The 13,295-nt window shown below is 31.4% G+C and overlaps 1 protein-coding gene across 10 annotated transcripts in view; it reads left to right on the forward strand.

Annotated features, from left to right (window-relative positions):
• The window catches only part of LOC107442351 (protein Obscurin), a 281,510-nt gene that overhangs the window by 264,214 nt on the left and 4,001 nt on the right, over positions 1 to 13,295 (forward strand). For all 10 annotated transcript variants that reach the window (XM_087157050.1, XM_087157049.1, XM_087157051.1 and 7 more), the window contains 8 exons: positions 780 to 931; positions 2,717 to 2,849; positions 2,999 to 3,130; positions 4,255 to 4,419; positions 4,597 to 4,780; positions 7,247 to 7,523; positions 10,472 to 10,652; positions 12,290 to 12,365. In XM_087157050.1, coding sequence (XP_087013176.1) covers positions 780 to 931; positions 2,717 to 2,849; positions 2,999 to 3,130; positions 4,255 to 4,419; positions 4,597 to 4,780; positions 7,247 to 7,523; positions 10,472 to 10,652; positions 12,290 to 12,365 — 1,300 coding nt within the window. The remainder of the gene's footprint in view (positions 1 to 779; positions 932 to 2,716; positions 2,850 to 2,998; positions 3,131 to 4,254; positions 4,420 to 4,596; positions 4,781 to 7,246; positions 7,524 to 10,471; positions 10,653 to 12,289; positions 12,366 to 13,295) is intronic.

Raw genomic sequence — 13,295 nt, forward strand, 5'->3', positions numbered from 1 at the left:
TGCTAGTACTACATTCTCTCTATACCATATCCATCGGATGCTTTTTTGTTGTTGCTTGAACAGAATTTTTACCTTTTCCATGGTAAAAAAGTAAAATAGACCGAAAATTCAGATTTTCACTTTCTGTATTTGAAAGGGCATCAACAAAAACCTACTGCGTAGAATCAGTCGGGTTTTCTTACGAGCAGGCCTTGCCATATCAGCTGTCAAAATATGTAACGATTACTCAGCTTGAGACTGTAAAAAAAAAAGAAAAAAAAACAGAATTAATACTCTGTGGAAGAAAAAAAATTACTTTCCGTACAACCCAATAAATTACATTTTGCTTAGCTTTTTAAATGTCCAAATCTGACCATTTTCACAAGAGCTACTTTTTTCTTCACCTTCTTGTATTTATTTCTTGACTCAATTCAGAGGTTCCATTTTCCATTGTAGTTACAGCATCGGCTCCGGACACAAACGTCCCTAGTTTGACCACATTAATGCCCCCGTGATTACGATCATTTTTACGAGCATAGCGTTAATTTATGATCAGTAACCAAATATTTTACGAGAAAAAATTGCATTTTTAAAATCAGTTAGCTTTATACGCATTTCACGATAACTGATGGAACACTTTTTGTTGGTCACTGACTATAGTCGAAACTGACTAGCGATGAAATTTGTTAGAGTGTAATAAGACATTGATTTACATTATATGAGGAAATTTAAGTCATTAAATGCAAATGAACAACAATCTTGTGTCCAGATTAGAGCAGCTAATATATTCCTTTTTCCAGGTATGCCTCCGTACTTTAGAGAAAAGATTCGCAACTCATCAATGAAAGAAAATGATGAAGTTGTATTTACATGTTATGCCGTGGGTAAACCAAAGGTCGATTACACTTGGTTCAGGAATGACGGCATTCTTCTTGAGAGCAGCAGAATTGTTGTAAGTGTGCATAATTATACAAAGTGATATCACAGAAACTTTAAAATTAGTTTGAAAAAAATTGAAGTTATGAATATAAGCACCTATAGTCTGTCTATCGAAAGAACTTCCCTCACAATTCATCTAGAATTGTGGCTGTGATTATGGTTACGAGGTTTAACTATTTCAACGAGGTTAACTATTCCATAGCAGCAGACTTTCTTGAACTTTGTGACGAGGGAAATTTTTCTATAGACAAACTATAGCTCCAGTTTCTACCGTAACTAACTTATTCTCATCTGTTTATTTATTTCCATACTTATTTATTTATTATTTTTCGAACTGCTGTGCAATTATAAAAAGAAAACAGCAGTTTTTTTCCAGTTTTTTTTTCGTTAATTTAATTAAAAATTTTTGAAGTTAAGTAAACTCATAATCACTTTATTATTTTTCTTTAAATTTGTAAGAGTATTTATAAAAAGGAATGAAACGATCATACTTTGTGGCTAGGTAAGCTCTTTCTAATGGCAAACTATCTTGTAGTTTTGCTAATATCAGCAAAAAATCTAAAACAGTTGTTAGCTATTTTTTGAATTCAAATAAATTCCTATAAACATTTCTAAAGAATGGGATATTTAAAGTTAAATGTAAGGGAAAATATAGTTAAATATTTGCTCTCATTATGCGATACGTGTGTAGTGTTTACATTTGGAGTTATGTTTTAACTATTTTCAGAATTGAAAGTGTCGGATATTTTGATGCATTTTGCCACAATTTTGATATATTTTGGTTTAATCAAAATATAAATTTTAGTTTAATTTTGTAAAAATATTTCAAAACAAAGAAAATGTCAACAGCAGCAACAAAAAATTAAAATAATTGTTTACTATTTTATGAGCCTAAATAAATTCGTATAAACTTTTCGAAAGCAAGGTATCTTTAAAATTAAATGTAAGGGAAACTATAATTAAATGTTTGTTTTCATAATGCAATACGTGTATAATGTTTATATTTGGAGTTGTGCTTCAACTATTTTCAGAATTCGAAGTTTCGTGCATTTAAATGCATTTTTCGACTATTTTAAGCATTTTAAATACAGTTTAAGACTGATTCAGACTGCAAATTCCACGTGCTTTCTCCATAACCAGTTTAGAACATTAAAACATCAGTAATAGTCCAAGTTCTTAACAGAGTGAGTCGAAAATTCGAAGCATTTGAAATTTCACTCCATAAAGTTTCAAGTCTCTTAAACGTTTTTACTACTATACTGTTCTCTAATAATCAATAGGTGATAATGAGATACCTGCAAGTGACGTAGTGTGGGTATCTCTATCCTGATTGGTTGTGTAAGCGTGGTATTTGCTTACGTTAGCAACTGTTCATTCCAGTCTATTTCGAGTAAGCCCAGCCCATCAAGTATCAATTCTCTTAAATGACTCATTCTATGTTCTTTCCCAAAGATTTCAATTCTTTCAATATCTTACTTAACACAAAGACTGGCACGAAGCCACGTAGAACATAAACAAACTAATTATAATTCAAATTTGTTAGGCACATACAACAAAAATATATCACAATTACAATAAAATACATAAACTAATAATAAATCTAAGTTAAAGATGTAGACGAGAAAGAATTATATTTTTATAAATTCGCCATTTTGCTTATAAACGATCAACTGGTGCTGACGCCATAGGTCACATGTGTGGATATCCGTGAACTTCTTCTTGAAGTGCAAGTATCCAATAAGATAAAAATAAATTATTGAAATTATTTGAAACAGTTTTTTTTTTAATTCCTGTATAGGTTACAGAAAGAAAAGATGGCCGATGTGAACTGAGGATAAACCCAACCAGAGCTTACGACATTGGTGTATATAAATGCGTTGCCCGAAACATGCACGGGGTTTCTTGTTGTAGAGCAAGGTTGAAACTCGGATGTGAGTGATTGCTTTTATTATTTCACTTATGAACTACTACTAAAATATCTGTGCTTTGCTAGTTGTGCTAAAAATAATTTCTTCAATTTAATATTCTTCTATATTCTCATTATCAATTTTCAATATTTAAAGTACTGATTCTTGAATAGCTAAACCGGGACGACCTGAACCTCCAGTAGTGAAGAATACTTCAGATACTGAAATATACATCACCTGGGCAGTACCGAGGGATGAAGGAAACTGTACAACTCTAGGATATACTCTAGATTATAAGAAATCAGGTAATATACTTATATGTTTCTTTATATATATATAAATCAAATCAATTTTAAGAGACAAAAAATCTGTTGGTTTTTTGTTTGGAAAAACCGGTCTTTCATTGTTGATAGTTTCATTGTTAGCATTGTTTCATTGATTCAACCCCTTACCAAAACATTTTGAATGGATGAGCTTTTAAGTAATTCTGCTTACTGGAGCTACATTCAAATTTTAATAAAGATGTCTATTCTTACTTAAGCTGAAAACTTTTTACGTTTTCATTTTTTTTGTCTTGTAGTCTTTGCGTAATAGCTCACTAGTATGTCCAAAGTGAAGTTTGGAAGCTACTAAGCAACAATGTATAGAAAATATGAAGAAAAAAAAAATTATATAAAATAAAAGTGATCGAAAACTCATAATTTTTTTTTGTTGTTGACAGAACTGGAAAAGTATGAAGAACTTAAACGCACTTTTCTTTTAATTCTAATCAAGTTTTATTGAACTGGTTGACGTTTCACCGAGTAGAAATTTTAGCAAGTGACATTTACCGAGTAGAATTTACCTTGCAGCGTCTAAAGCCATATAGTTTGATTATAGAGATTTCTTTGTTGTTGCTAGATTTGTGTAAAAAAAGAAACAGTCAATGTCAGCTATCTTCCGTCAAGAGGATTTTTTTTGTCTTTTGTGTTTTTTTTTTTTACAATTTGTATGTTTTGGAAGCGATTGAAGTTTTTATAAAATAATACCTTTCTGTTTTAGTTTCTTGGGATTATTTATTTAATTAAATTGCTTAATATTTATAACAAAAAATTTCTTTTGTTCTCGATGTTACCTTAATTTTTCTTAACTGGGAAAACAGTTATTTTGCATTAGTTCTATTGATAACAAGTAAGTAATTAAAGTTCTGTTTTGCATTAGTTCTATCAAAAAAGGTTATATAATTGAACTTCTGTTTTGCATTAGTTCTATAGATAAAAAGTATGCAATTGAAGTTGCTAAAGCAATCACGCATGCGTAATTAGACAACAAAAATATGTTAAAAACTTCAGACTGCAAATGCAATCAAACAAACGTGTCTTATTTTAATTAATCTATGTGATTATGTGTTGTTAGTTGACTCTGTATTACATTTTGTGCTTATTTCTAGATGACGACAAGTGGACGACAATAGCCAACAACATCGAACATGGATATTTTGTGATAAGAAATTTGCAACCATCCACGTTCTATCAGTTCAGAGTGAAAGCGTTCAACAAGTTCGGATGGGGTGAATTCAGTCTTCCTACGACGCCGGTCACAACAAAACCTGAAGGTGATTTAAATTTTTCAATTATTCCTCTTCATAATTTTCATAGTTTTTCAATTATACTTCATTCATTGATTCAACAGAATTCATTAAACATGAGTTCTGTTAAATCAATGTAAAAAAAAAATTTCGTTTACTGTTTTATTTTATTCAAAAATTATACAATTTTTATTCCTTCTAAAGGGGCTACTAAAGTGAAAGTCAGCCCTCGAAGAAAATACCAGCAAGAATTCACTGAAAGAACTCCAGATTATGAATTAGAAGAGTCAGAAATTCCAGAATTAGACTATAGCAGGGAAAGTAATCCAGTACCCCTGGTAGAAGGTGATACCCTAGATTTGTACAGAATAGTTTCAGAAATGGACAGGTAAATGTAGTTTATTTATATTTAAAGATTTTATTTTTCGTTTTTCTGAATTAAATCAAATTTCAGAGCAATTTATGGATTTAAACTGAATTGTGAATTAATGTACACCGTAGAAAATTCGGATTAAATTACTTTATAAAATACTGGGACTTTAGATGCATCATCCGTAAAGTCTATTTTTACTATAAATTATTATAACATAATTTTTAGAGTAATATTTATTTAATTAGAGTGATTGAGTGATTTTGCGTTAATTATTACTGAAAAAAATTACAGTGTATCAGATTTTTCGTTACGCAACATGTTCCTGTAAAAATGTATTTTACGGTAAAAAGTACTGGCAACCTGAGTGCCGATACCTTTTACCAGAATTTTTGACACTGTAATGAGGTAATTATGAGGTACTTCTAGATATATTTTCCTGGAACATATTCTAGTGTTTACGAAATATCGCAAGAATATAAATAAGAAGTAATATTTTGTTAAAGCGAAAGTTTGTGAGTATAATTTTTTTTTTCATTCTGGTTATATGTAATCGCTTTGCCAATATTTTCCACGCGCGGTGTTCTTCTCATATTTTATGATTTTGAAGCTCTTTTTACGCTATGTTTCGTGCACTCGAGATTCTCTGTCCAAGAAATTTTATTTCCTCGAGATTCTCTGTCCAAGAAATTTTATTTCCCCGAGATTCTCTGTCCAAGAAATTTTCTTTCTATGAGATTCTCTGACCAAGAAATTTTATTTCCTCGAGATTCTCTGTCCAAGAAATTTTCTTTCCTCGAGATTCTCTGTCCAAGAAATTTTATTTCTATGAGATTCTCTGTCCAAGAAATTTTATTTCTATGAGATTCTCTGTCCAAGAAATTTTATTTCCTCGAGATTCTCTGTCCAAGAAATTTTATTTCCTCGAGATTCTCTGTCCAAGAAATTTTATTTCCTCGAGATTCTCTGTCCAAGAAATTTTATTTCTATGAGATTCTCTGTCCAAGAAATTTTATTTCTATGAGATTCTCTGTCCAAGAAATTTTATTTCTACGAGATTCTCTGTCCAAGAAATTTTATTTCTATGAAATTCTCTGTCCAAGAAATTTTATTTCCTCGAGATTCTCTGTCTAAGAAATTTTATTTCTATGAGATTCTCTGTCCAAGAAATTTTATTTTTATGAGATTCTCTGTCCAAGAAATTTTATTTCTATGAGATTCTCTGTCCAAGAAATTTTATTTCTATGAGATTCTCTGTCCAAGAAATTTTATTTCTATGAGATTCTCTGTCCAAGAAATTTTATTTCTATGAGATTCTCTGTCCATATATTTCGTTTCCATGAGATTCTTAGAATATTATCCTCAAGATTCTATCTTTGTAATATTTTGTCCAACGACGTTTTTCACACGTTGTGTTTTGTTCACACGAAATTTTGTAACCACCAAATTCTTTGTACGTTATATCTAGATCAAGTGAGATTTTTATTTTCTCGGGATGTTTTGTTATTCCAATATGTTTTGTTCCTTTTGTTCAGTATTAAATTCTCTCCAACGAGATACTCTGTCTTCGAGACTGTTTTTAAATCTCTTATGGAATAATATTAAAATGAAATAACTTCAAGCACTGCATTAATGCGTGTAAAAAAGATGACCCTGAGTAACTTTTCTCTAGTTATCGGTTTCCCACCAACTAAGGACCGATCATAATGTTTCTAAGACGTGACCTTAATGCAATTAATTAGTTCTAACTATGAGTTAAATTTCAGAATCAGACATAAAAACGTATTTACTTGCCCCCTTTTTTGGTGGTATTTCGGTAACTTTTACGTCACGGCATATGAAAAAATTCAGTCTTTAAGCGAATGAAAAAATTTTTGCATGAAATTTTAAGTTATTTTATCCAAAGATCTTTCTATCGATATAAAAATAATAGTATTTTTATTATGTACTTATTATTTTACTTAGTAATGGTCGAAAAATTTTTGAATGTCGAATATACCACATTTTTACATTATTTTAAACTTTGCAATTTTAAATGACAAAATACAAAATTTAAACAAAACTGGTAGAATAGTTCTCGAAAAATACAATTATGAAAAGGAGACTTTTTTTTTTTTATTTGATAACTCAGAAAACTTTTCGACTGATTTTTTTTAAGTTTTATATTTTATAACTTGAAATCGTAGTTGAAAATTTTATGAAAATTTGTATACATTACAATTCCATCACCAAAACTTGTTACTTTGAATTTATTTATTTTTTAAATTGTTAAAAAAATAATTTTTTTTTGTGAATGGAATTATGAGTGGCGATTTTAAATTGAAAACTTCATTCGTGATTATTAGCAGTAAGATTAAAAATCTATGATGAAATTTAAAAAAAAAAAGTTTTTGCTAAATTGTTTTAATATACAGCAATTCTAAATATACTTTTATTTAAGGAATAAAGTAAACAAAAAAAATTAACGTTTTTGTACGTTCTCAGGGGGAGATTTTCTGTTATACTCAATGTTTGGGTGAAAGAAACAAACACATCTAGTATAGCAAAAGTGGTACAGACTTCAAAAGAGGCCGACGGCAAGCAGGAGTACGAAATAATGAAGAGTCTATGTCACGAAAGAGTGGTCACCCTCCTGTCGGCTAGTTATCAAGGTGACAAGACAGTACTGGTGATGGAGAAACTTTCAGGGGTCGATGTTATGTCTTATCTGGCGCTGCGACACGACTACAACGAAGAGCTTGTTGTCACCATTATCAAACAGGTAATGGAAATTTCATTGAAAATTTATTTTAGGCAAAAACATTTCTTACTTTAAGAAGAACTTCATAACAAGAAGAAAGCTGAGTAGAGAATTAAAATAGAAAATATACAAAACTCTTATGCATCATACTGTCATGGTGTAAACATGTCACATTTTTGTGACTGTTTATAAAACTTGCAGAAGGAGTCTAATAGTTTTTATTTTCTACCAAGATGGGAAATTAAATCCTCACATAAAACACGCATTACACATAGAAAAAAAAATTGCTCCTAGACATCGTGGTAGCTTTATATATACAGGGTTAATCATAATTCCCTCTGTGGTTTCGAAGCATTACAGTAAAAAAACGAAGACGAGTATGGCAAAAAAGAATATATGAAATTATTCCGAAAGTATTCAAGTTTTAATTTAAGCAGTTGCCGGTAGATGGCAGTAACATGTACCACTGAAACCAGTTGTAGTAAAGAAAAATGGCGTTTACAGGAGGAGGGAATTATGAATAACCCTGTATATATGTTACCGTCAATGACCGAAATCAAGAGAATGTCGACTTTCACCTGTGGATGTCAACAGTCACATAGTCGCTTTGGTGAATGTCCGAAATATTTGTTATATCCGATTTGATATTAATTTATTCGTTGATATTATTATATTTATTCGATATTTTAATATTTGCTGAGGATAGATTAGGAGAAGTGTTCGGAGTACCGGTTAAATGCACACTGGGCAGTGGTACTTGGCCTTAAAAAAACTTTGATGTAGGGCATACCGGACAAATTTATAGCGGGTAATATATATATATATATATATATATATAAACTGCTGTTTGTAGAAAATGCAACACCATGAAGGAATCATCAGAATCAAATGAAATTCGCAGCAAATGTCAATTATAGGATATTATGCAAATTAATAAAGTTTCAGAGCCATCGCGCGTGCGTGGCGCGCGCAGCGCCCTCTGAATTGATGCTGAAAGCGTATAAATAAAGTGCTGTAGCGGGACGTTGAAAATAGTCTATGATTATTTGTTAGTGGCAAACGTTTAGTGAGACCTGAGTATGCCTCCACGACGGAAGAATAAGAAATTCAAGCAACTTACGGAGTTTGAACGAGGGAGGATAATCGGCCTTCGAGAAGGAGGATTTTCCTATCGCGCAATAGCAGCTCGTATGCAGCGGAACAGTTCCACAGTGATGCGAGTTTGGAAGCAGTGGACCGACGAGCACCGAACAACTCGAAAAACAGGCACTGGACGACAGAAGGTGACGTCAGAGCGCGATGATCGACACCTGCTCCGCATGGCGGTGAATGATCGCACAGCTTCCTCCAGGCAGCTGGCAGCACATTGGTCTACTGCTACAGGTGTACAATTGTCGGCTTCGTCAATTCGTCGTCGTCTGCTGCGCCGTGGATTGCGTGCAAGGGTGCCATTATACAGGATTCCCCTCACGGCGGATCATCGACGGCTGCGTCGGCAGTGGGCTCTTGAGCACAGAGACTGGCGAGCTGATTGGCACCAAGTTGTCTTTTCAGATGAATCACGCTTCAATTTGTGGACCCATGATGGCCGTGTTCGTGTTAGACGTTATGCCGGTCAACGCTGCCTTCCTGAGTGTATTATTGAACGACATAGTGGTCGAACACCCGGAGTTATGGTCTGGGGTGCGATTTCGTATCATGGACGATCCAATTTGATACGAATTGAGGGTAATCTCAATAGCAACAGATACGTCCGTGAAGTGCTACAGCCCGAAGTCGTTCCTTTCCTTCAAGGCATCCCTGGAGCTATCTTTCAGCAGGATAATGCACGCCCACATGTTGCGCGGACTGTTAGAGACTTCTGTTCAGCACAACGCATGCAACTTCTTCCTTGGCCTGCTTATTCGCCGGATATGTCGCCTATTGAGCACGTGTGGGATATGGTTGGTCGGCGTCTCACTCGTGATCCGCGTCCTGCAGTTTCCAAAGACGAACTTTGGTTGCGCATACAAGCGATATGGAATTCTCTTCCTCATGCAGATATTCAACATCTGTTTGACTCCATGCCACGTCGTATAGCAGCACTTATTGCAGCGCGTGGTGGCTGCACCAAATACTGATTTCGGACGCTTAATTTGTTTCTTTTGTTTTGAAAATTTCATCATTTATTTGTATCAGTACAAGTCGTTTCTGCGTTAAATTTCATTTGATTCTGATGATTCTTTCATGGTGTTGCATTTTCTACAAACAGCAGTTTATATATATATATATATATATATATATATATATATATATATATATATATATATATATATATATATATATATATATATGGAGGGAAGTCCCATCCCAAACAGTACAAATCTGCCAGAAAATTATTAAAAAAAAGAAATTCCTTTTGAGCGAAAATGCCAAAATTCCAGGGTCGAAGAGCAAAACCCTAAAGCTGCCTAAATGAGTTATTTTACACGCTTCGTTGTTTTCTTTCTTTTTTTTCTTCTTCTAGTTTTTCCCTTTTTTCATTCATTGAAACACGTTGAAAGAGAAAAGGGCAGTGAGAGCAAAACTTTTAAGAATTTCGAAGAATAAGTGTCGACTAAGTTTCATATTGTGTCGAAATGTCACACTAAGCATTTTATGTAGCATTTTTTAGTTCGCCAAAAGAACATATTAACTTATTTTTAAAAGTGAAGTAGGCTAATTTAAAGCGAAAACTCTGTAATATATCAGATTTCATTGTTCTTTGACCATACGACTCACGCAACAACATTTAGTTTAAATCATAATTACAGCCATTTAAATCATATTACAAAAGTCCAATTTGAAGTCTCTTGAAAAGTAATAAAGATTTTTTTAAAAATACATTTGTTATTTGCTTGCAACTTTTAAAGTGTTGTACTTATCAGCTTAAAAGAGCAATTTGTAAAATTAAACAAGAAACCTTTTATCACTGCGATTCTTTTGTTTAGGTTTTGGAAGCACTACAGTACCTCCACTTTATGGGGATTTGCTATTTGGACTTGCAGCCTGACAATGTCGTCATGGTCAACTTAAGAGACTCCGATATAAAATTGGTCGATTTCGGTAGTGCGCGATATGTACCGAAGATCGGTGGTAAAGTTCATGTGGAAGGCACTCTGGAATACTTAGGTAAGCTTTCAAATCATAAGATGTTTAGACGTTTGTCTTTATTTTTTATTTGGCCTTAGTAAAAACAAACTTCCTCATTTGTAATTGTTTTTTATTTATGAAAAATTTCAATAGGGTGACAATATATATGCCCGTGAAATGCACCGAGAGTTCTGCCATGACCGTTTTTCATATGGATTTTTAGAATTCTTGTTAAAACATGAAATACTACATAATTCTTTACTATACTACATATCCATGAACTTTGAGTCCTTACTACACTAAATGACCCTTACATGAAACCTATATTGATGTTATCTTATGTATACTTATATGAAATTTTGCTACATGAATACTTGAAATTTTTAATGTGAAATACGAGTACCAAATTTCGCTACATGAATACTTGAAATTTTTAAAGGGAAATACGTGTACCAAATCATGCTACATGTATACTTGAAATTTTTAATGTGAAATACGTGTACCAAATCCTGCTGCATGAATACTTGAAATTTTTAATGTGAAATACGTGTACCAAATCCTGCTGCATGAATACTTGAAATTTTTAATGTGAAATACGTGTACCAAATCCTGCTGCATGAATACTTGAAATTTTTAATGTGAAATACGTGTACCAAATTTTGCTACATGAATACTTTGAATTTTTAATGCGAAATACACGTACCCAATCTTGCTACATGAATACTTAAAATTTGTATTGTGAAATATATGAACCAAATCTTGCTACTTGAAATTTTTAATGTGAAATACATGTACCAAATCTTGTTACATGAATTTTTGAAATTTGTAATGTGAAATATGCCTCTGATAACTCAAAAATTAATATTTAAGTGAGAAAGCAAAAAAAAGAAAAAAAAAACGTTTTCATACCCAAATTGAGGTCATTAAGACCCCATTAATGCTTGATGCATATTGCGGATCAAATTACTGTAAAAAGTATCAGCACTTCTTCTTACGAAAATTTTAAATAGCATATAGGGGGTAATTAAAATTTCGGATTTGTTCATAAAACTTATAAAATGGTAGCTAAGAATTTTGATTTTCAATTTTCGGTTTAAAATATTTTTAAAAATAAAAATACATGCAACACTTTTTCGAACCACAAAGAAAATAAATTTATTCAACTCGACTTTTTCGGGGACTTATTTTAGAAAAATAAAAATTTATGAACATTTTTTTCCTCTTTGAGTGCTTTGATCAGGCTGGTCCGCAGCAGCATATTGCTCAATATTTTCATTGAATATTGAGCAATATGCTGCTGCGGTTCAGCATCATACTAAATACATACAACTATTTATTACTGATGAATTAATTAATTTGTTATACAATAGCAGAAATATTTTAAAATTGTTTGTATTAACTTGTACGAATTACTTCCTTGCATGAATATTTGTTAAATGATATTTTAAGTTGTTTTGCATCGATATACTTAAGTTGTTTTGCATCGAAAATTATTTATAAACGATAGCATTAAAACTCAATTATAATTATTTATTTTTTTAATTTTAAATATTTTCTTTATTTCTGAAAATATTAGGTCGTTCGTTATATATATATATAAAAAAAAACTTTTACTGATTTAATATAAATATTTAATGTTTTTACATTTTTTTAAACCAATTTTTATCTTCTTGCAGCTCCAGAAGTCTTAAAACATGAGGATGTAACATATCAAACAGATGTATGGTCTGTTGGAGTTTTAACTTACATACTGTAAGTACTGATAAAATATATAAAGACGTTTATTTCTTGAAAGTGTAGCATATTTTGCAACTTTGATTTTGTGATACTATCAGGATTCAAATCTGGTATAAAAAAATTTTAAGTCATAAAAACCCATGTTTATTATCTATGTTGAAGTTAATAACTTGTTGATTACTTAATACTTAACAGGCAAATATTGCCTGTTAAGTATTAGTAATTGCCTGTTAAGTATTAGTAATATTTTTGATAATTTTGAACCCTTCTTCTGCAAAAATGTACAAATTGAATCGATTTATATGTAATAATTATAAGATCAGATTTACATATACCACATTTATGTATTACTAAGCATGAGATTTTTTACTAAGCATAAAACCCATGCTTAGATAAAATTTTGTTTAAAATTTAATAATTTTTGCTGTTTGTAAGGGATATTTCCGTTAGCGTAAATTTTGTTGTTTATAAGGAATTTTTGTTTAAAAATTCGTAAATTATTTTGAAAAGTCGCATATTTCAATTTCTCATGAACTATTCCACCAATTTCGCTCAAATTTTTCGTTTTGCCAAACAAAACAACATTCTCAACAACATGATGTAAAAAATTATATACCTTACAATTCAAAAATTTTTTTGAGTATAATAATAAAAAATAGTAAATTTTTATTAAAAATTTTTTTTTCATGGGATTATCTTTGAATAAACGAATGCTATAATTCTGGACAAAAAGTTTTCGTTTACTTAAAAAGTTCTTAGTCATGAAGAAATTTGAAAAAATAAAATTAACATTACATGGTTCAAACTTTGGATCGCTTCCCTGAACAAACGATGGGGACTATTTCCATATCCATCCGCAGAATTAAATATAATGGTACAAAGAAAGAAAACATGTGAAATAAAACATACTTCAAAAAGAGATGCTCCTCTGTAATGCCGATGTCA

The sequence above is a fragment of the Parasteatoda tepidariorum genome, chromosome 2, assembly GCF_982258835.1.
Source record: "Parasteatoda tepidariorum strain Cologne lab strain chromosome 2, Ptep-v5.0, whole genome shotgun sequence".
Lineage (NCBI taxonomy): Eukaryota > Metazoa > Arthropoda > Arachnida > Araneae > Theridiidae > Parasteatoda > Parasteatoda tepidariorum.